General features: G+C 47.3%; 1 protein-coding gene across 1 annotated transcript in view; it reads left to right on the forward strand.

Moving 5' to 3' along the window:
• Window positions 1-3,709, forward strand: part of LOC138301661 (olfactory receptor 6F1-like) — a 167,604-nt gene extending 163,895 nt beyond the window's left edge. Inside the window, exon 5 of the mRNA XM_069242175.1 lies at window positions 3,508-3,709. Coding sequence (XP_069098276.1) covers window positions 3,508-3,709 — 202 coding nt within the window. The remainder of the gene's footprint in view (window positions 1-3,507) is intronic.
• Window positions 3,710-24,783: the final 21,074 nt, after the last annotated feature.

Here is a 24,783-nt window from a genome sequence, read left to right on the forward strand (position 1 = left end):
TTGGAATTCACAGAGATGGCCTCATTTCCATCGGAAGTGAAAGTAAGAAGGCTTGAAACACAGTCACACATGGCGTAGCTTTCGTGTCATGTGCCCTAATCATGGAGCTCCTCCAGAGAACTTGCACGTTATTAGTACACTGAGGTAAAATTGTGAAGCAGGCCAGCAAACAGGGAGGACCTAGAACATCTTTTCCAACTTATGCTAAGATTTTATCTCCCCACACCTTTCCATAGGGCACAACCTTCTGTATGACAACCTTTTGGATAAAAAAAGGAAACATTCCTCTGGCATGCAGCCCTTATAGAAAGGGCAGGGCAGCATGCCATGGCCCCAGAAATTCAGGGAGCTGAAGGTGAATGCGCATAATACCTCTATGTGCTCTCACATCCCTGCATGCTGCCTCTGGGACCAGGACAGTTGACAATATTTAAGGAGTCCACCCTTCCTACGAACCCTGGGTTAGAGAACTCGGCTGTGCATCTTCTGTTAGGTCTGTTGTCTCTTTTCATAACTTCTGCCACCTTATTGTAACAACTCTTTAAACGCTATCACTCGTTGACACTTGGGATTAATGACAGTTCAGTACGTGTGGCATACAGAGTTAGAAAAGGGACTACTGGTGATCAACCACGCAGAAGAGAGGTAGTGCAAGCAGTAGAAGCATAAACATTCGAAGGCACATATGACACATGTACAGCTCCGTCTTCTCTTGCATCTTGGGCGTTCAGCAGCAATGCCGATTTGCTCACATACATTGGATTCATATCAGTGGCAGCAGCAATGTACACTGCTTAGAATGGTGTGCTGTAGTCTAAAAAGCAAGCCAGTCCTGTAGCTGCCATTAGCATGGTACTGAAACGTAGAAAATGAAAGGGTGTGAAAATATTGTAAAGCCAAATGCGATTTCTTAAAGTGTCTCTCACAGCTGCTTTCTTTGCAATCTGCTGCCTAAGTAGCTTTCTGGTGAATGGCGATGCATTGAAGCACCATTTCTCCCCTCCAGGACACAATCAGGTCAGGTCAGCAGTCCCCGGCACCAAACCTGCTGCCCGTTACAAATGCCACCACCTCGGTACCACTGCCTGGCCGTCTTACTCATTGCAACTTTGCACAGATTCCCATCAGTAAAACATGGTGGCAAATGTTTACAGAGCATCTGTTCCCATGCAGTATTAAAGCACTACAAAAAAAGTGTTGATACATTACCACACAGCTCTAAAAGAGCGGAGAAAGTTGGGCCTCCGCTGCTCACAAATCTAATCAAGAAATTGAAGAATGTTCCCCACAACACCAGTAGAAACTGCAACAGATAAATAAAGCAATACACCAACTGTACGCTGTTGAAAAAAAAATACCATACATGAGTGGTACGAAATCGGAACAGAAAACACAAGTTTATTGAAGCAGTTTTCTTACTAAACAAGCATATCAAATGTCCACATACAAATGGCAAATCCATTAAATCTCCCCCACTAGGAATGAAACCTTAAGCTACTTAGAAAACATGCATCTGACTGCTTCACTTTTTGCTTACCTTTTTTCTTACCTTGATAACAAATGTTTTTCCCTTGGCTCTAAAAGTTTAAAGCTGTCTACAAGCAGATCCGCTGTCTGCAGCCAGCATTCCTGCAAATTGTCAACCCGATAAAATAGCTCTAATTGTTTTGATTACGTTCGGGGTGTGCCCGAACAAATCCATTTACAAGATACCCATCATTTCACTAACACTTCCTCTAGAGCTAGTCCTTTCTCTTTCTATCAAATGTACCTGCCTCCTGCGCGAACAATGATGTCACTGACTTGATTTGTATATCCATGACCTCTGGGATTTTTATAAACTGAGACACCAATTTTATTCTACAGCATTTTTTTCTTTGTGATACAAAGAAACTACGTTGTGAAGAGTAACAAAGGAGAAGTGTATCAACTGCAATTTTTTTTATATTCCAAAAGCACTCTAACTTTAGAATCATCTGATATTCAGCCTTTTTATACCAGTATGCTACCATTTTAAGTTGTGCTTGCTTCAGCAGCACATATACTAAAATTGGAGCAATAAAGTAAATTGACAAAGCAATCCACGCCATTCCACCTGCTATAATTCTAAAAGCAGGAAGAGCAACTCTACAAATAAGAGCAAACAGGAACCTAGGGAGGAAGCAATTAAAACAAGCATTTGGAATGCAATGATCTTGTGTTTGCTCCAGTTAGAGCTCTTTGCATTGTAAATAACTGACTGGACTTCTTGCCACACAAACTGAAAACAACAAGAGAAAGAGAGCAAGGGCATGCTGGCCCTGGAAAAGCCCCCTCTGATGTTGGTTTATTTTTACAGAGGGAGCTGGTGGGGAGGAGGGACTGAACACACACCCACAGTGTAAGAAAAACAGGCAAATACTAAAAAAGAAGTCCCCTACAGAAGAGATAAACAGGACATAGCGTAATTAAACAGTACTTTGTGCTGCTCCCAAATAGGAAAAGGCAGGACAAAGAGGCAGAACAGACCACTAGCAAGCAAGGATTTTTAAAGGACACTGGAACCAACAAATGAAATCGCTTGAATTTGCTTGAACCCATATTATTATATGTATACTTAAAAGTATACAACACATCGAACGCTACGCTCGACCTCAAAACCAAAACTTCAGGGCTGGAGTGAGTTGGTTTTGACAGAATCAAAGGTAGGCTGCAGTGTCTGCTGTTGATATTGTTGGTATCGATGCGACTGGAAATTGATTATCTCACCTGTCCTTCCTCCTTTCCTTTACCCAAATTGACAAAGTGTTGAATCAGTCCGTCAAATAGTAAACCAGATTCCTGCCTGTTACCCGCCCTGACACCATTCCTGGGACCTTGTACAGCTCTTGTTTAGAGTAATATTAGCATAACAATACCACTGTGCTATTATCTCTATTCTCTTGTCTCCGCTGTAGACAATAAGGTGTGACAGCCACTATAGGAACAGTGCACAAAAACGTGCAAAAAAAAAAAAAAACAGCAGCAAAATGCTAGAACACACAGCTCAAGTTCAACATCTCCAGTTCATATCTCAAGCAAAGACTGAAATACTTACAAGACCAACAAGGACCCCCAGTTAGAAGGGATAGTAGCAGAGGCAAAAATGAGTTCGTCATCAAGCCTTTCAAATGCTGACCCTGCTCCTGACACTGTCTCCGACACATCTAATGCTATAAAACACAGTGCAGAGAATTCCTTGTCTCTCCCCTCTGTTTCTTTGTCTTTGCCAGTGACCTCGTCCTCACACAACAACCAGCCTGGCTCTTAGGCCTCTCGTGTATCTCTGGGATCTCCAGGAGTCAGTAACAATGCTAAGTCGAATGATCTATTAAAGCTTGGCTTGAACATCACCAGTCTGCTGTAAGAAACCAACCTCTTAGCACCCTCTCCGTATCAGAGGTCCTCTCCGGAGGAAGGGGGGCTCTGCACCTCAAGCCAAATCTGTTTTAGTGGCTAAGCTAGTTAATTTATCAACTCAATTGGCAGGTTCGCATATATCCCAACACACATCCCAACCAGCATTAACTTTGACTTTGTCATTGAAAGAGCCCATCAGCTAACACCATTTGTGATTTTCAATATCTCTAAGTCCACGTCTGAAAGTGATCCCATTGACAGCAGAGAATACCAGGATGACCAGATGAGGCTCTGGATGTGGCTGAAGAGCCTCTACAGAGCTTCCTCCTAATCCATCTAAGGGGATTATCTTGCATAGATGTTCATATTACAGCAAAAACAGCTGAAGCCAACTCGGAACAACTTGCCAGCTCATTGGACAACATGGGCCCCATGTTGATATGGAGGCTTTAGCTCTGAATGCTACCATTCACCCTCTCTGGCAGGCTGAGAAAGAAGAGGTAACAGAAAACAATGGGCCCAATCCATGCATCCTTAACTCCATTGAGGAGCTAACTCAACCAATGTATCCGCTGCTTTCAGCAATGGGTGTCATAAAGTCAACTATCACGAAAAGAGCAGATACACTAGTGGCTCACTCACCTATACTGGAACGGTCTCTGTATTGAAAACTGTCCTGGTAATTCTAAACAACACTTACAAAGCATTTGAAAGTTTCGAAGAGAAAGTTTGCATTAAAATATTTGCCATTCAAGAAAACACTTCCAGTGTGACCAGAATGGATTACATAATTAGCCTCCTGCAACTACTCACGATGAAAATATGCGCAACGTGAAACACAGATACTTCTCCCAACCCCTGTGAAAATTATTTCCTTTTGTCCACACTCAGCATCAACTTCACAAAGGCCCAGTCGATTAGTCCCTGTGCACAAGGCAGGTCAGGCACTAATTAACATGACTTGCCTCCACCCAAGCCTTCTCTGGCCATATCAAGTGGAAATCAAATAGAAGCATCTTCAAATGAGTCAGAGAAACGATGATGATGGTGAGATTTCCACCTGAAGCTCAACAGACCTGGCATCCTTTGAAACGTACACCAGGTAGCAGTGATTAAAACGACTGAAAAACTATATAAATCAAAGGAGGCTCTTTCCACTGGCATCTTTAACCTTCCATTGAGTCACATATTCTATCCCATTTTCAAGGCTAAGGGGCATGCTCCCATTGCCCCATTCACACTGGACAATGCACCTGCAATGCTCATTAATGTTCCTGTATTAGGTATTTTTCAATGATAGACCATTGCATCAAGTAGGAAATGGATTCTCTCTGCTAGTCAATCGCTTATGCAGCCAGGGCACTGAAGACTGTCCACATTTGACTACAATCATACTATCATGAACACCACCTCCAGCAAACCAAGTGTAATTGAGATGTGGCCCAGCTTTTCCTGGGAATTCTACAGCTACACTAGATCCGGTTCTGAAACACTCTACTGAAATAAACTATTCGGACCTAAAAGCGGCCCTGGACATGAACACTGGTGCTATCAGTGGTCAAGCTCTTCCTGACACCACCACAAAACGTAACACACCCACAGAAAGCTGATGCTTAGTTTTCCTGCCCCTCTGTCACACTAGAGGGCGTCAAGATGTTTTGCACTGAAAGAACATTTTAAAACTAATAATTACCTGAACTCAATACAGTGATTTCCACAGTGAGTCTATTCCCTGACAAGAATTATGGACAACTTGGATCTCAGAGCGTTTAAAAAATCTGGACAAGGAGTGAGATGCTAACAGAGTATGGATCATCTGTCCACCAACCTGTAAAAGCAAAGTATAAAATGTAAACCATCAATTCAGGTGTTCTATTAGGCACCTGACCTACCCAAACAACATCGGTTACAGTAACCAGCATACCTGGCTCCAGTAGGTAGGTCTTTGAGTATGGACAGCCAAAAATGGCAATCTGTTCATGGAATGTCACTAGCGTCGCTTGCCAACTCACTGACTCCAACAATGCCCTGACTTCCTTTTAAACAGTCATCATATACTATTCTTGCTTGGAAACCACAAGTTTCAACATACCTAACTTCACAACTTTTGGGAAGAATGAAAAATAGGTATGAACATCCAGCAGACTGATCACACTGATAAATTTGTCTTTTAATATGGTCAAAATCACCTCCAACTTCACCTTGGTGGTTCTAGTAAGCGATCCCCAAAAGGAACGACTACTCACTATCAAGATTTATTTACCTATTGCTCTAACTGACTACGCAGCTCTTGCCCCAATTCTGGCTGAGCTCGAATTTCTCATTGATGCTCCACAACAACTGTCTATGCAATGTCAATAAAGTGGGACCCAAAGGATATCTGAACATTCCACCACCTGTTATGCATAGAAGCCTCTGGAGACTAAGAAATCTAAACTCCATTCAATATACTACAAGCTAAATTTCACTATGTTCTAAACTACAGCTGTTAGACAATAACTGTCACATTTAAACATGATTTCATTAATTGATTAATGAGGTGTGTAGACAGGTCACAGTTGCATCTGGGCTCAGTATTAGCGTCTGTCGTATACTTCACACCGATGTAGTCTTTCCGACTAGCCATGTAAATATATGTGTTAAAATAACATTAAATCTGAGGCAGAAGCGGTAAAATCAAGGGCTGTATTTTACATTCGGTGTTTTAGGCATTCAGGCCCAGTTAGTAAACTATTGTGGTGCACTCTGTAGAAATGTTACCAACCAACTGCAGGCTGCTGAGCAGCGCTTCCTGTGCCACTAGTTGGCTGCTATCAAGATAACATCTAGAACCTCTCAGCTCGGATCAGCAACTAGAACAAGCATTTGCAATACAATGGGTCTCATGTTTGCTCGTAATCACAGTACTGGTAACCCCAGCAGTGGTAACCCCTGCAGGGGTAATCTCTGAGGGAGTAATCACAGTAGTGGTAATATCAGCAGTGGTAACCCCTGCAGTGGTAATCTCAGAGGTAGTAATCACAGTAGTGGAAATGTCAGCAGTGGTAATCTCAGAGTTAGTAATCACAGTAGTGGTAATCTCAGCAGTGGTAATCCCTGCAGTGGTACTCTCAGAGGTAGTAATCACAGTAGTGGTAAGCACTGCAGTGGTAATCTCAGTGGTAGTAATCTTAGTGGTAGTAATCTCAGTGGTATTAATCACATCATTGGTAATCTCAGCAGTGGTAAATGCTGCAGTGGTAATCTCGGCAGTAGTAATCCCTGCAGTGATAATTTCAACGGTGGTAACCTCAGAAGAGGTAATTACTGCACTGGTAATCTCAGAGGTAATAATCACAGTAGTGGTAACCTCAGCAATGGTAACCCCTGCAGGGGTAATCTCTGAGGGAGTAATCACAGTAGTGGTAATATCAGCAGTGGTAACCCCTGCAGGGGTAATTTCAGAGGTAGTAATCACAGTAGTGGTAATATCATCAGTGGTAATCCCAGAGATAGTAATCACAGTAGTGGTAATCTCAGCAGTTGTAATCACTGCAGAGATCAATTTAACTGTGGTAATCTCAGAAGAGGTAATTACTGCCCTGGTAATCTCAGAGGTAATAATCGCAGTAGTGGTAACCTCAGCAGTGGTAACCCCTGCAGGGTAATCTCAGACATAGTAATCACAGTAGTGGTAATATCAGCAATGGTAATCTCAGAGATAGTAATCACAGTAGTGGTAATCTCAGCAATGGCAATCCTTGCAGTGGTACTCTAAGTGGTAATAATCACAGTAGTAGTAGTCCCTGCAGTGGTAATCTCAGAGGTAGTAATCAAATCAGTGATAATCTCAGCAGAGGTAAAGCCTGCAGTGGTAATCACAGTAGTAATAATCCCTGCAGTGATAAATTCAACTGTGATAATCTCAGCAGGGGTAATCCCTGCACTGGTTATCACAGAGATAATAATCACAGTAGTGGTAACCTCAGCAGTTGTGACCCCTGCAGGGGTAATCTCAGAGGTAGTAATCACAGTAGTGGTAATCTCAGCAATGCTAATCTTGCAGTGGTGCTCTCAGAGGTAATAATCACAGTAGTGGTAATTCAGCAGTGGTAATCCCTGCAGTGGTAACCTCAGTGGTAGTAATCCCTGCAGGGATAATTTCAACGGTGGTAATCTCAGCAGAAGTAATCCCTGCACTGGTTAACTCAGAGGTAATAATCACAGTAGTGGTAACTTCAGCAGTGGTAACCCCTGCAGGGGTAATCACAGAGGAAGTAATCACAATAGTAGTAATATCAACAGTGGTTATCTCAGAGGTAGTAATCACAGTAGTGGTAATCCCTGCAGTGGTAATCTCAGGGGTAGTAATCTCAGTGGTAGTAATCACATCAGTGGTAATCTCAGCAGTGGCAAACCTTGCAGTGGTAATCTCAGTAGTAGTAATCCCTGCAGTGATAATTTCAACTGTGGTAATCTCAGCAGAGGTAATCCCTGCACTGGTTAACTCAGGGGTAATAATGACAGTAGTGGTAACCTCAGCAGTGGTAACCTCTACAGGGGTAGTCCAAGAGGTAGTAATCACAGTAGTGGTAATATCAGCAGTGGTAATATCAGAGGTAGTAATCACAGCAGTGGTAATCTAAACAATGGTAATCCTTGCAGTGGTGCTCTCAGTGGTAGTAATCACAATAGTGGTAATCTCAGCAGTGGTAATCCCTGCAGTGGTAATCTCAGTGGTAGTATTCACAGTAGTGGTAATCTCAGCAGTGGTAATCCTTGCAGTGGTACTCTCAGAGGTGGTAATCCTTGCAATGGTAATCCCTGCAGTTGTAATCTCAGCGGTAGTAATCACAGTAGTGGTAATATCAGTAGTGGTAACCCCTGGAGGGGTAATCTTAGAGGTAGTAGTCACAGTAGTGGTAATCTCTGAGTCAGTAATCACAGTAGTGGTAATCTCAGCAGTAGTAATCCCTGCAGTGGTACTCTCAGAGGTAGTAATCAGAATAGTGGTAATTCAGCAGTGGTAATCCCTGCGGGTTATCTCAGCAGTAGTAATCCCTGCAGTGATAATTTCAACTGTGGTAACCTCAGAAGAGGTAATTACTACACTGGTAATCTCAGAGGTAATAATCACAGTAGTGGTAACCTCAGCAGTGGTAACCCCTACAGGGGTAATCTATGAGGGAGTAATCACAGTAGTGGTAATGTCAGCATTGATAATCTCAGAGTTAGTAATCACAGTAGTGGTAATCTCAGCAGTGGTAATCTATGCAGTGGTACTCTTAGAGGTAGTGATCACAGTAGTGGTAATCATTGCAGTGGTAATCTCAGTGGTAGTAATCTTGGCAGTAGTAATCTCAGTGGTAGTAATCACATCAGTGGTAATCTCAGCAGTGGTAAACCCAGCAGAGGTAATCCCTGCACTGGTTAACTCAGGGGCAATAAAGACAGTAGTGGTAACCTCAGCAGTGGTAACCTCTACAGGGGTAGTCCAAGAGGTAGTAATCACAGTAGTGGTAATATCAGCAGTGGTAATATCAGAGGTAGTAATCACAGCAGTGGTAATCTAAACAATGGTAATCCTTGCAGTGGTGCTCTCAGTGGTAGTAATCACAATAGTGGTAATTCAGCAGTGGTAATCCCTGCAGTGGTAATCTCAGTGGTAGTAATCACAGTAGTGGTAATCTCAGCAGTGGTAATCCTTGCAGTGGTACTCTCAGAGGTGGTAATCCTTGCAATGGTAATCCCTGCAGTTTTAATCTCAGCGGTAGTATTCACAGTAGTGGTAATCTCAGCAGTGGTAATCCTTGCAGTGGTACTCTCAGGGGTGGTAATCCTTGCAATGGTAATCCCTGCAGTTGTAATCTCAGCGGTAGTAATCACAGTAGTGGTAATATCAGTAGTGGTAAACCCTGGAGGGGTAATCTTAGAGGTAGTAGTCACAGTAGTGGTAATCTCTGAGTCAGTAATCACAGTAGTGGTAATCTCAGCAGTAGTAATCCCTGCAGTGGTACTCTCAGAGGTAGTAATCAGAATAGTGGTAATTCAGCAGTGGTAATCCCTGCAGGTTATTTTAGCAGTAGTAATCCCTGCAGTGATCATTTCAACTGTGGTAACCTCAGAAGAGGTAATTACTACACTGGCAATCTCAGAGGTAATAATCACAGTAGTGGTAACCTCAGCAGTGGTAACCCCTGCAGGGGTAATCTATGAGGGAGTAATCACAGTAGTGGTAATGTCAGCATTGGTAATCTCAGAGTTAGTAATCACAGTAGTGGTGATTTCAGCAGTGGTAATCTATGCAGTGGTACTCTTAGAGGTAGTGATCACAGTAGTGGTAATCATTGCAGTGGTAATCTCAGTGGTAGTAATCTTGGCGGTAGTAATCTCAGTGATAGTAATCACATCAGTGGTAATCTCAGCAGTGGTAAACCCTGCAGTGGTAATCTCAGCAGTAATAATCCCTGCAGTGATAATTTCAGCGGGGGTAATCTCAGAAGAGGTAATTACTGCACTGGTAATCTCAGAGGTAATAATCACAGTAGTGGTAACCTCAGCAGTGGTAACCCCTGCAGGGGTAATCTCAGAGATAGTAATCACAGTAGTAGTACTATCAGGAGTGGTAATCTCAGAGATAGTAATCACAGTAGTGGTAATCTCAGCAGTGGTAATACTTGCAGTGGAACTCTCAGAGGTAATAATCACAGTAGTGGTAATCCCTGCAGTGGTAATCTCATCAGTAGTTATCACAGTAGTGGTAATCTCAGCAGTGGTAATCCTTGCAGTGGTAATCTCAGAAGGAGTAATCGGAGTAGTGGTAATATCAGTAGCGGTCATTTCAGTGGTAGTACTCACATCAGTGGTAATCTCAGCAGTGGTAATCCCTGCAGTGATAATCTCAGGTAGTAATCCCAGTAGTGGTAATCTCAGCAGTGGTAATCCCTGCAGTGATCATTTCAACTGTGGTAATCTCAGCAGAGGTAATTCCTGCACTGGTAACCTCAGAGGTAGTAACCACAGTAGTGGTAACCTCAGCAGTGGTAACCCCTGAAGCAGTAATCTCAGAGGTAGTACTCACAGTAGTGCTAATATCAGTAGTGGTAATCTCAGAGGCAGTAATCCCAGTAGTGGTAACCTCAGCAGTTGTAACCCCTGCAGGGGTAATCTCAGACATAGTAATCACAGTAGTGGTAATATCAGCAATGGTAATCTCAGAGATAGTAATCACAGTAGTGGTAATCTCAGAAATGGTAATCCTTGCAGTGGTGCTCTCAGAAGTAATAATCACATTAGTGGTAGTTCAGAAGTGGTAATCTCAGTGGTAGCAATCACAGTAGAGGTAATCTCAGCAGTGGTAATCCTTGCAGTGGTACTCTCAGAGGTGGTAATCCTTGCAATGGTAATCCCTGCAGTTTTAATCTCAGCGGTAGTATTCACAGTAGTGGTAATCTCAGCAGTGGTAATCCTTGCAGTGGTACTCTCAGGGGTGGTAATCCTTGCAATGGTAATCCCTGCAGTTGTAATCTCAGCGGTAGTAATCACAGTAGTGGTAATATCAGTAGTGGAAACCCCTGGAGGGGTAATCTTAGAGGTAGTAGTCACAGTAGTGGTAATCTCTGAGTCAGTAATCACAGTAGTGGTAATCTCAGCAGTAGTAATCCCTGCAGTGGTACTCTCAGAGGTAGTAATCAGAATAGTGGTAATTCAGCAGTGGTAATCCCTGCAGGTTATTTTAGCAGTAGTAATCCCTGCAGTGATGATTTCAACTGTGGTAATCTCAGATGTGGTAATCCCTGCACTGGTAATCTCAGAGGTAATAATCACCATAGTGGTAACCTCAGGAGTGGTAACCCCTGCAGGGGTAATCTCAGAGGAAGTACTTACAGTAGCGGTAATAGCAGTGTTAATCCCAGAGTTAGTAATCACAGTAGTGGTAATATCAGCAGTGGTAATCCTTGCAGTGGCACTCTCGGAGGTGGTAATCCCTGCAGTGGTAATCTCAGCGGTAGTAATCAAAGTAGTGTTAATCACAATAGTGGTAATCTCATCAATGGTAATCCCTGCAGTGGGAATCTCAGAGGTAGTAATCTCAGTTGTTGTAATGTCACTAGTGGTAATATCAGTGGTAGTAATCACATCACTGGTAATCTCAGCAGAGGTAATCCCTGCAGTGGTAATCTCACAGGCAGTAATCCCAGTAGTGGGAACCTCAGCAGCGGTATCTCCTGCAGGGGTAATCTCAGAGGTAGTAATCACAGTAGTGGTAATATCAGCAATGGTAATCTCAGAGTTAGTTATCACGGTAATTTCAAAGGTGGTAATCTCAGCAGAGATAATCCCTGCTCTGGTAATCTCGGAGGTAGTAATCACAGTAGTGGTAACCTCAGGAGTGTTAATCACTGCAGTGGGAATCTCAGAGGTAGTAATTACAGTTGTTGTAATATCAGTCGTTTTTAATATCAGTGGTGGTAATCACATCACTGGTAATCGCAGCAGTGGTAATCCCTGCAGTGGTAATCTCAAAGGCAGTAATCCCAGTAGTGGTAACCTCAGCAGCGGTATCCCCATGCAGGGGTAATCTCAGAGGTAGTAATCACAGTAGTGGTAATATCAGCAGTGTCAATCTCAGAGTTAGTAATCACAGTAGTGGTAATTTTAGCAGTGGTAATCCCTGCAGTGGTACTCTCAGAGGTAGTAATCACAATAGTGGTAATTCAGCAGTGGTAATCCCTGCAGTGGTAATCTCATAGATTGTAATGACAGTAGTGGTAATCTCAGCAGTGGTAATTTCAAAGGTGGTAGTCTCAGTAGAGGTAATCCCTGCACTGGTAATCTCGGAGGTAGTAATCACAGTAGTGGTAACCTCAGGAGTGTTAATCCCTGCAATGGTACTCTCAGGGGTAGTAATCACAATAGTGATAATAGTGGTAATTCAGCAGTGGTAATCCCTGCAATGGTAATCTCAGAGATAGTAATCAGAGGTAGTAATCACAGTAGTGGTAACCTCAGGAGTGGTCCTCTCTCCAGTGGTCATTTCAGAGGGGCTCATTTCAATGTAGTAGAGTCTATGTAGCGGTATATGGACTCCGTTGTATTTTAGGTGGTGACATACAATCCTTCATGCTGGGTCCTCGGTCTGATATGTTCGTTGCATTTGTGTGTGAATAATGCTCGCAGTGAAACTTATTGGCAAAAGTGCAATTATCCATTTAACCACAAAAGCGCAATTATCCATGTAACCGGCCATGTAACCGGCAAAAGTGAAAATATCCATGTAACAGAGTCAATGTCATGCAAAGCACACTATTACTGCCCTGCGAGATTGCGCTACCTACGCAAGAAAGAGGAAAAATAGTGCAGAAACCACACGAAAAACATGGAGCCTCGAATGTTTTCAGTAGTTGGCCGGTGCGCTCGGGTGGGCTAAACACCGGAAGAGGCATGACGTATTCATGACTTCCACTAATGAAATCAATCAAATTTTAAAAGGCAATCCCATGAACTAACCAAACGGATGGGCTTGACATGGGCGTGGTTAAAAGCTAGGGCAAAAGAGATAACATGGAGGGAGCGCAGTGAAAAAAAGCACTGACACAATTTTCTAGTTCTGTTTTGTTACCGATCTGAGAGTTGGTTGGATAACTGAAAAGAAAAAACACACAAAAGTATTTTTTTTTTTAAACGGAATCGAAGCAAAACACGGGGCAGGATCAACATGGGGGGCACAGGGGAGTGGAACAGAAGCAATGTGCAAAAGCGAAATGTAGAGTGGGTGAGGGAGAAACATGGGCTAACAGGCAGCAGGGGAGTATGGGGTTTGCAGAGGAGAGGAAGGCGCAGGTGGGGGAAACAACAGGGAAGGTGGGGGATGTGTTGAGAGGAGAAGCAATGGACAAGAGAGCAATGTATAGCAAGAGGAAGAAAAGCACATGAGCGTGAAAGCAACAGCAGAGGTACGTAAGTGTGAGCACAACATGGAGGGGTGGAGAGAAGCACATGGATGACAGAGTGCAACCTGGAGAGCAGGAGAGAAAAGTGCATTTCCTCATGTGCTAATTAACCTACCAATTCTTTGCCATATTTCCTGGATTGTACGGAGAACATTTTTATATTCCATCCTCGACAAGAGACTCGACCTTCACATTTGCATAAAACACATGCCTAAGTGTACTTTTCCATACAGTGCTTCGACTAGATGTGAAATGATATATCCAGGAAAAGGCCCTCTAGGTACTAGTTCAGTCACTAGTACTGTCAAGACTAACTATGGAACCTTCCTTCTCACTTTGAGTCTGAAGTCGCACATTGCAGCTCTGAAAGTGGTTTTAGATGCTGTTAGAGCATACCACGTCGCTGTGAGTCAACATTTTGAGCATATCACTACTTTCCCTATCCTGCCCCAGTGGTTACCAAAAGATGCATGACGATTGCTTGATGTAAAATTAAATACTCACTGCTGCCCCTCCACGTAGCGCAGAAATAGCCGTTTTTCCGGAGCTCTGCTTCCTAGAAGCTACAATCTCCCAGATATAAAATACAGGAGACCATGTGGGTCATTATGAACATGGTGGCAAAGACCGACATGCCGGCGATGGCGTAAATTACCGCACCGGCATGGCATTCTGGACTACCATATTAAGAACACTGGGGGACCGCCACAGGTGGCCCTCTGCCACCGGCAGGTTACCGCCACCAGGCATCCTGACGATGGCGGAGTTCTCTATCTGACAGGGCAGCGCTGCCTCCGTGGTCCTCCAGCCTTTCCCTGATGGTTTCCCTGCCAGGGAAGGGCTGGCGGAAGGGGTGCTGTGGGGCCCCCATGCACAGCCCCGTCGCGCAGGTCACTGACCGATTTACAGGCAGTGACATGCGTGACGGGTATTGCTGCACCTGCTGCATTGCAGCATTGACGACGGCTCCATGTGGAGCTGTCAGCATTGTCCAGGCCCAGCATTTCGCTGGCCAGCTGGTGGAAACACTGTTTCCGCCCGCCGGCCCTGCAGAATGTTCTTTATTGGGCCAGCAGGGTCCTCAGCAGGCTGGCGGTGTGTTTAGAGGGCTAGCATGAACATGGCGGAAAATACCGCCGTGTTCATAATGAGGGCCCATTTAACAGATTCTCTCAGGTTGTGCTCTGAATGCGTGGAACTCCCTCGGACTCCAGAAAACTGCCTGTCACAACACATTCAACAAAGATCTGAAACACCCTCTCTTTGAAGAGCATTTGCAACAAGGATATCTTAAATACTATGGCCTTCATTTAGGTTTAGACAAGGTGTAACAACTTTCTAAATGCATGTTCACGATGGTACATGTTGGGCAGTTGAAGCTATTAAGAAAGGTATAATTTAGATCCATTAATGATGACATCAAGTAGTTTCATGGGAAATCACGAGCACCATGCCCTGTTTGCTTCTTTACAGAGAAGAATAAACGTAATGTATATATGTGTTCGTTATTAATAATTCCAAAATAGCTTCTGTTTCCTAGTGTGTGCTGCAGTGTAACTATAAGCAGGGACATTATAAAAGATGTTTCATAAACTGGTAAAGGAAAAATAGCTACATTTGTTTTCCCTCATTATAGTGAATGGGCTCCATGGGCTAACATGGGGAGAATTTATTTTAAATACAGTATCAGAAGGAGCTACATATTTCAAGTTTGGTATCAAACTTATTGTTATAATAAATCCAACAACCTACCATTGTTGAATTTAATATAACTAACTCAGGGAAAACGTTTTAGAACTCTACCTGAAAATTACCAGTTTCAGCTCTGTAGTGTCCTTCTCTGATTGGCCAGCCTCTGGCAGCCTGGCCTGGTTGCCTTGATGAGGTGTGGCGTGGCCTGGGTTGAAGCAAAGGAAGTGCCTGGGGGAGGAGAACTGCCTCAGCAGATAGTGAAACAAGATGGGGGGGTGAGCAGCCAAACTGTACTTCAAAGGAGGTAAGGACATTTGGACCTGCAAGTGGACCTCCCCCTTTTCCTGCCAAACCAGACAGCCAGGTGCTTTTGGGAGAATGTTGCTCCCTGGGATTTGTTTTTTCCACACTTCCTAGGAAGTGGTCACTCGAGGATGATGGCCTGCACACTTCTTACCGCTGTAGTCTGCCAGTCTCGGGGCACCACCTAGTTTCTTGCTTGCTCTGGATTGACCAAGGTAAGGGCGACCCTTTCCAGTAGCCACAGTGCTGCTGGCAATACAACACCTAGCAGGCCGTAAACTCCAGAAGGAGTCCAAGAGGAAAACCCAAAATTGGGAAAAAACCTCAGATCACAGGAACTCCTGAAAAGAGGCAAAAAGAAAAGCTGACAAGAATTAAGAATTAGGAACAACAAAACTGCAGGCAAAAACAGGATAGGTCCAAAAAAACGGGAAGCAGGAACGAGAAGCACCACCAGGACAGAAGTGTTTGCAACGCAAGGAAAAGTAGACCTTCTGTGCTTTTATACTGACAAACAGAAAGTGACATGCGAGAAGAACTAAAGATACCATCTTGGATTGGTAAAGCCACATACAGGTGTATGGGAAAATTGCCATTGTAGAAAAGGTAGTAAGCAATGCATGCAGGGAAGGAAACACAGACACCAGAGAAGAAGAAAATATGGCCACAAGAAGAGAAAGGAAAAAGAAGAAAAGAAAAAAGAAAAAGAAGTCCAGCAAGCAGGTAGGAAAAATTACAGGGACCGCAAGCGAATGCAGTGTGACCAAGAGCCCAAGAGAGGACTCCTGAGTCACACCGCAGTCGACAAAACAAGTTGAGGTCCAAAAAGCCACCCATGGCAGGACCGGCCCCCCGAAATGCGGACCGTCAATGCAACAGCAGCCCGTGAGGGGGACACCGCGGATCCCTGCAGCATCACAATGATTGGTCAAGAGGCCCATCCTGCTTCCCACCCCAGGAGCAAGGATAAAATTGGCAGAGCTGCATCCCCATCTCAGATCCCTCCAAGGAACAAGACAAAGAAGAAGAAGGACTGCCCTACTGGACCCCTGACCTGCACCTGGACACTGCACTCTGAAGGACTACACTAGCTGCACACTTGGGCTTCACCATTAAAAGGACTTTGCATATTGAAAACTGCTTCAAGAAGTGACTCCCTGTTTGCTACCAGTAGAAAATAGCTGACCAGGGTCCCCTGCATCAAGCCCTGAACAAAACTACCAGCTGACCAGTGGCATTTTTGGATTAGAACCAGGTGCATTCTGGGAGTTGAAGTCCTAACAATCAAGGAGCAACTCAGAGCTTCTGGAACCTTGGGGTGAGTTGTGGACTTCAAAGACCTTCTGGAGATCCAGAACTTTGGAGCAACTTTGAAAATAAGCTCCATAAGTGGACCAACGCGACGTCGTGAGTCAAGCCAGCCTACGTCGACCGCAGCCCAGCCTGACTTGAAGGTTCATCCTGCTGGAAAGCTCCAGAGCCCCAAACTTCCAGAATTTCACCGGGGCTCATGGAAAGGCAATCCGACGATGGTGACTCGAAATCGGCTTGCTGTGAATGGTTATCCGACGCCAAAGAGAGAAAGCTCCAAAAGTATTTTTAAGTTAGAACGTAAAAGTTGACTGAGGTTTCCTGCGCAGCGTATTTGAAGAAGGCTCCAGGGAGTTCGGCTTCAATTTCAAGTTTGGCCTGGAAGAAGATTTCCATCCCAAAAATCGTCTAAGACCGTAGGTAGATTTCTTCACAGAGGTCTCCTGCAACGGGTATCTGAAGAGGGCTCCAAGGAGGTCATATCCGACTTGCGACTTTGTCCCGGTGAACAAAATATTAAAGGAAAAGACTAAGGCCCTCATTACAATATTGGTGGGAAAAGCCACTTACCGCCGTGCAGAAGACCGCCAACACACTGCAACGGCCGCGGAATTCTGCTACAGCTATTACGACCCACTGCTCAGAAAGCGCCAAAATCTAGACACCCACACAAGTCCGCCACACCAAAGGTCAGTGATAAACTGGTGATAACAAAACCTCCACCGTCACGCCAACAGGAATATGCCCACACTATCACGACCCACGAATCCACGCGGCGGTCGTTCAACCGCGGTATTCCATTGGCAGTAAACACCGCCGCGCTCAAAATACACACACTCTTACAAAACACTACCACATTGGACAAATTGAAATATACACACACCTGATACACATACACACACCACTCCCACACACCCAATACAATATAAACACACACCCACATTACCCACAAACCCTTACAACCCAAAATTTTGAAGAAGGCTAGAGAGACAGCAAAGACAACACCAGCATACAGAGGCACACAACACCATTACACATACACATCTACGAACAAAACACCACACACCCCTAAACATCACCCCACACATCACAACACACACCACCTCACACATCACCCACTGCACCCCATGGCACGGCAAAGACACCCCAGGTTTTCTGAGGAGGAGCTCAGGGTCATGGTGGAGGAAATCATCCGGGTAGAGCCACAGCTATTCGGATCACAGGTGCAGCACACCACCATAGCTAGGAAAACGGAGCTATGGCGCAGAATCGTGGGACAGCACCCAAGAACACAGGATGACATCAGGAAGAGGTGGAACGACCTACGGAGGAAGGTGCATTCCGTGGTCTCAAGACACCACATTGCGGTTCAGAGGACTGGCGGCAGACCCTCCCCTCCTCCCCGACAACTAACAACATGGGAGGAGCAGGTCTTGGCTATACTGCATCCTGAGGGCCTCACAGGAGTAGCTGGAGGAATGGACTCTGGTAAGTCAAATCTTAACTACTTCATCCCCCACCCTACCTGCATGCTATCACATACCCCCACCCTCGCCCTCACCCCCATCATTCCAACTCCTCACATATGTCCCACTATCACAAACCACACATCCCAACACCAAGCCCTGCATGCAACAACAAAGCATGGACACCCATCACCAATGCATGTCCACTACACATACCCACACAGACCCCTAAACAATTATCACACAAGGTCCTACACAAGAACGGAAGCACTGGGGTACAGGGTCACCCACCCATTGCACACCATGGCACACACAGATGAAATAATCATGCCTTTACACCCCTGCAGGACCCCTACCCAACGTCCCCGGACAGGAGGTTCCAGACATGTCAACTCCACCCACAGAAGAGGCCCACAGTGATGACAGCAGACTGGATCTAGATGACCAGCCCGGCCCATCTAGGAACTCGGGACAGTCGGTTCCCCTGGCACAGTCACAGGCCACCACAGAGCCTCCCCCCTAGGAAACACCAGCACAGCACCCACCCAGCAGGCCCATACCTCTGTCCCCAGGACACGTCAAGCAGCAGTGTGTCCACCACTACAGGGAACCCAGGCTAACCCACCACCCCAAGAACAGCAGGGACCTGGAGGCAGTGGTAGTTGGCACACGGTTCAGGGGACAGAGGCCCAAGAAAACCGGGGAACTGGGAGGGCTGCTGTGCGACAGGGGGAGGACAGGCCCAGGGAACCACCTCTCCACGAGGCCCTCTCTAACATTATGGGAGCGTACCATCATTCCCAGGAGACTATGGCAACGGTACTAGCCAAGTTTCAGGAGACCCAGCGGTTGCAGGAGGAACAGTATTTGGGGTTCAGGGAGGAACTCAAATCCATCAAAACCACCCTGTGCACCATTAGAGAGGTGCTGAAGGACCTCGTAAACACCAGGAGGGACACTGTGGCACAACAAGGGGCCCCTGACACTAGCCTGGACGATGAACTGCCCACCACCTCTGCCGGCGCTAGTGGACAGGAGGCACCGCCACGGGACCACAACACCAGTACCCCACCCCCTGCAGATGGAGAACCACCCCACAAGCAGTCCCTGAGATCCAGGACAAAGACAGAGCACCCAAGAACTAGGGATGACATCAGGAAGAGGTGGAACGACGTACGGGGGAAGGTGCGTTCTGTGGTATCAAGACACCACCTTGCGGTTCAGAGGACTGGCGGCGGACCCTCACCTCCTCCCCCAGAACTAACAACATGGGAGGAGCAGGTCTTGGCTATACTGCATCCTGAGGGCCTCGCTGGAGTAGCAGGAGGAATGGACTCTGGTAAGTCAAACCTTTAACTACTTCATCCCCCACCCACCTGCATGCATTCACATACAACCACCCTCGCCCTCACCCCCATCACTCCAACTCCTCACGTATGTCCCAATATCACAAACCACACATCCCAAACTCAAGCCCTGCACGTAACACCAAAGCATGGACACCCATCACCAAAGCATGGCCACTACACATACCCATACACCCCCCCTAAACCATTATCACACAAGGTCCTACACAGGAATGCAAGCACTGGGGTACACAGTCACCCACCCATTGCACACCATGGCACACACATATGCAATAATCATGCCTTTACACCCTGCAGGACCCCTACCCAACGTCACCGGACAGGAGGGTCCAGATATGTCCACTCCACCCACAGAAGAGGCCCACAGTGATGACAGCAGCTCTGTCCAACTGGATCAAGATGACCAGCCCGGCCCACCTGGGACCTCGGGACAGTCGGTTCCCCTCACACTGGCACAGGCCACTACAGAGCTTGCCCCCTCTGGAACCACCAGCACAGCATCCACCCAGCGGGCCATACCTCTGTCCCCAGGACACGTCAATCAGCAGTGTGTCCACCACTACAGGAAACCCACCAGGCTAACCCACCACCCCAACAACACCAGGGACCTGGGGGCAGTTGTAGTGGGCACACGGTTCAGGGGACAGAGGCCCAGGAACACAGGGAGGGCTGCTGTGCGACAGGGGGAGGACAGCCCAGCGAACCCACTCTCCACGAGGCCCTCTCCAACATCATGGGAGCGTACCACCATTCCCAGGAGACAATGGCAACGGTACTGGCCAAGTTTCAGGAGACCCAGCGGCTGCAGGAGGAACAGTATTTGGGGTTCAGGGAGGAACTCAAAGCCATCAATTCCACCCTGGGAACCATTGTAGGGGTGCTGAAGGAACTTGTGAACACCAGGAGGGTCACTGTGGCACAACAAGGGGCCCCTGACACTAGCCTGGACGATGAACTGCCCACCACCTCCACTGGCGCTAGTGGACAGGAGGCACCGCCACAGGACCACCACACCAGCACCCCACCCATTGCAGAAGGAGAACCACGACGCAAGAGGTCCCTGAGGTCCAGGAACAAGACAGAGAACAATGCCAAGACCCCCGCCAAGAAATGAGACCACCCTGATTGTCATCCTTCTGTCCCCCTTTGTCACCCTGTCCATCCTTAAATTGCCCTAGCTCCACTTCCTATGCTCCTTTGGACAATGCACCTGTGAGACTAATAGACTGGTCATCACCCCTGACCCTTTTCCAACTCCCTCCACTATTTAGCACTTAAATAAACACCCTTGAATCACAAAACAATCTGGAGTCATTCTGTGCTTTCACAAAAGTGTATTTGCAATAACTGAGGGAAATAGCAATGTCCATTGTATTGTCAACATACCTATGTCACACAGCTCTAGTCCATGAGGTAACATAGCAGAGGTCACACAGTGGGACCCACATCTGTGGAAATCGAAAGGGAAAGTGACAAATCAGGGTCCATACACTGGGTGAAAGTGACAGACAGATGAGAGGTCGAACAATTTTATCAGATGTAGGAGGCAGTGATGTCTTCTTACCTGTGTCTCACTGGAATTATTGCTGGATCACGGTGTTTCCGTTGTCTATGTCCTCTTCTTCTGCCTCCTCTTCTTCACTGTCCACAGGCTCCACAGCTGCCACAAAACCTCCTTCAGGACCATCCACCTGCAGAAAAGGCACCTGTCGTCGCAAAGCCAAGTTGTGCAGCATACAGCAGGCCACGATGATCTGGCACACCTTCTTTGGTGAGTAGTACAGGGAACCACCTGTCATATGGAGGCATCGGAACCTGGCCTTCAGGAGGCCGAAGGTCCTCTCTATAACCCTCCTAGTTCGCCCATGGGCCTCATTGTAGCGTTCCTCTGCCCTTGTCCTGGGATTCCTCACTGGGGTCAGTAGCCATGACAGGTTGGGGTAGCCAGAGGGCACCTGCAAATGTCGAGGGACAACTGTTAGGCACACACTAACCTTTAGGGACAACCCCAGACCCAGAAAACTATTCACACTGGATAGGGTCCATGTACTCACCTAATAGCCACACACGGTGCCTCTGGAGTTGCCCCATCACATAAGGGATGCTGCTATTCCTCAGAATGTAAGCGTCATGCACTGAGCCAGGAAACTTGGCGTTCACATGGGAGATGTACTGGTCGGCCAAACACACCATCTGCACATTCATAGAATGGTAACTCTTCTGGTTTCTGTACACCTGTTCACTACTGCGGGGGTACCAAGGCCACATGTGTCCCATCAATGGCACCTATGATGTTGGAGATATGTCCCAGGGCATAGAAGTCACCTTTCACTGTAGGCAAATCCTCCACCTGAGGGAAAATGATGTAGCTGCGCATGTGTTTCAGCAGGGCAGACAACACTCTGGACAACAGGTTAGAGAACATTGGCTGGGACATCCCTAATGCAATGGCCACTGTTGTTTGAAAAGACCCACTTGCCAGGAAATGGAGTACTGACAGGACCTCCACTAGAGGGGGAATTCCTGTGGGATGGCGGATAGCTGACATCAGGTCTGGCTCCATCTGGGCTCACAGTTTCTGGATTGTGGCATGATCAAGTCTGTAGGTGACTATTACATGTCGCTCTTCCATTGTCAACAAGTCCACCAGCGGTCTGTACACCGGAGGATGCCGCCATCTCCTAAGGTACGAAAAAAACTACTTTAATGCACACATTTGTCAATCCGCTATGTGCCTGTCTTAGTGTTTATGCAAGGCCTATATATGTGTGACACATTTAAAATTAATGCCTTGTGCCCCCCTGAAATGGTGGCTGCCTGACATGTAATGTGGGACAAGGGGATATGAGGTAACTGCGCTGGCGTTGTACACCGTTGCGGTAGGCGGTCGAAGACTGCTGCGCAATCCTCCATGGGTCCCAGGAGCCAATGACGATGTACGCCGTCGGTGACGGTATGCACCGCCGCGGAGGTGACCGCCATTTTCTTTCTGTTCACTCACTTGATACCTGATCTTCGACAGAAGAGGACCTACACTGCAAGTGCTGCTGTGACCTCAGTCTGGAAGTGACAATGGCTCAAGAGGCTGGGGAAAGGGCCCCTTCAGTTCGAGAAACTAGTGGAAGGGGTCCTCCCCCAGTACATGCTACTCTACTGTCTTCCAGACAAACCGGTGAGTACACTGTGAGTATGCTGTATGGGCAAGGCCTGTTTGGAGTGGTGTGTATGGGAGATGGGGGGGATGAGGCATGCATGATACAACGGTGAGTGTATGTGCCTCAGGGTAAGGGTGGGAATGTGGGCCAATGACTGTGACGGTCCGGACGGTTAATGTTGTACCTTTTCCCCTGTACTCTTCCTGTAGCTCAGCGCCCACCAGAAGAAGGATATTTGGCGTGCCATCACCAAGAACTTCTGGGTCCTGGGGGTCCACCACAGACGGAGCGCCCACTGCCGTAAAAGATGGGAGGACATTCGCCGCTGGAGCAAGAAGACGGCGGAGGCCCAGCTGGGGATGGCCTCCCAATGTGGGAGGGGTGCCCGTCGCACCATGACCTCCTGATGTTCTGGATCATGGCGGTGGCAGATCCGTAGATGGATGGGCGCTTGAGAGCATCACAGCAGCCACAAGGGAGTGAGTACACTCACATCCATCTGATTCAGCATGCATTGGAGGTGTCTGGGTGGGGAGGTGGGCTGTGGGTTCCCCTAGGCTAGGTCGAGCCTTGTAGGCAAGGACCCTTTGTGAGGCAGGCTAAGTGGCACCCCAACTCCACCAGTAGTAAGAGCCATCTACACCTAGTCGGGCTCCTGTGACTTCCATGTGTGCAGCAAACGGGCATAGGCCTTGTACCCCATGTCCCTGTGATCAATTAGGGAACTCTAAGTGCATGACGTAGTGCGGAAGGCTGCTGTGTCTGTAGTGTCCACCAACGGTAGCGGTTTGCATGCACTGAACATGACTTTCTACTTTCTTCCCCCCCCCTTCTTGTGCTCTCCCTGTTCTTGTGTGCATTATCATCATCAGGCGGAGGAGCTGTGCCACCGGAGCAGGAGGGAGCTGCATCCCACATGGCCCTGGAGGGCGATACTACGGAGTCAGAATTCACCAGTGGGACAGAGGGCGAGGGGAGCTCCACGGTGGGGAGAGGAGCAGAGACCAGCGACACCGACTCCTCCTCTGATGGGAGCTCCCTTGCGGTGGCGGGCCCCTCTGTGCCCCCCGCATCTACAGGTACAGCCACCACCCCCCCTACCAGCACCGCCCTCCCAGCAGCCCCTCAGTGTGTTCCCTGTGGCCACTCACCCAGGGGGTGGGCATCTCCTTCGCCCCAGGCACCTCAGGCCCTGCTGCAGTCAGCCCTGCTGCCCTCAGTGAGGAGGCCATTGACCTCCTCAGATCCCCCACTATTGGGCAGTCTACCATTCTGAATGCCATCCAGGGTGTAGAGAGGCAGTTGCAATGGAAAAATGCATACCTGGAGGGCATTCATTCTGGCCAGGCAGCCCAACAGCAAGCATTTCAGACTCTGGCCTCAGAACTGATGGCATCCATTTTTCCTGTGTCCAACCTCCCCCCTCCAACTTCCTCCACCCAGACCCAATCCCCAGTACCTCAGCCTATCCCAAGCACACCATCAGACCAGCATGCACACACCTCAACACACAAGGGTAGCTCTGGCAAACATAAGCACCACACATTCCACAGGCACTCACACAAGCATCATACCCATGCACACATACCAACATCCACTGCCTCCACTGTGTCCCCCTCCTCCACGTCTCCCTCCTCCCTCTCTGTCACGTCTCCACTCACACCTGCATGCACTACATCTTCAGCCACTACCTCCATCACCAGCACACCCATCACCACACACCGCTCACGTGCACTTACCCCCCCACTACCATTCACATATCCCCTGTGTCCTCTCCCAGTGTGTCTGTGAGCCCTCCTCCCAAAGTACACAAACGCAGTCATACACCCACCCAACAGCCATCCACCTCACGACAGCCTCCAGCCCATGCACCTTCACCCAAAGTCAGCAAACGAACACCTTCTACAACCACTACCACTTCCTCCACTCCCAAACCCCCTCCATCTACCCATCCCAGTGTGTCTAAAAAACTTTTCCTGTCAAACCTTGACCTCTTCCATTTACCTCCCCCACCCCTTCCGTCCCCAAGGGCCCACCTTTCCAAGTCCCAACCCAGCACCTCATCCACCACATCACCGGGCACAGTGGTGCCAGCAGTAACCGGCTTCCGGAGTGCGCCAAGCAGCAGGGCTGCCAGTGTCCCAAGAAGCGAGGCCAAGGACATTCCCCCACCTCCAAA

This window comes from Pleurodeles waltl, chromosome 6 (genome assembly GCF_031143425.1).
Source record: "Pleurodeles waltl isolate 20211129_DDA chromosome 6, aPleWal1.hap1.20221129, whole genome shotgun sequence".
In the NCBI taxonomy this organism is placed as follows: domain Eukaryota; kingdom Metazoa; phylum Chordata; class Amphibia; order Caudata; family Salamandridae; genus Pleurodeles; species Pleurodeles waltl.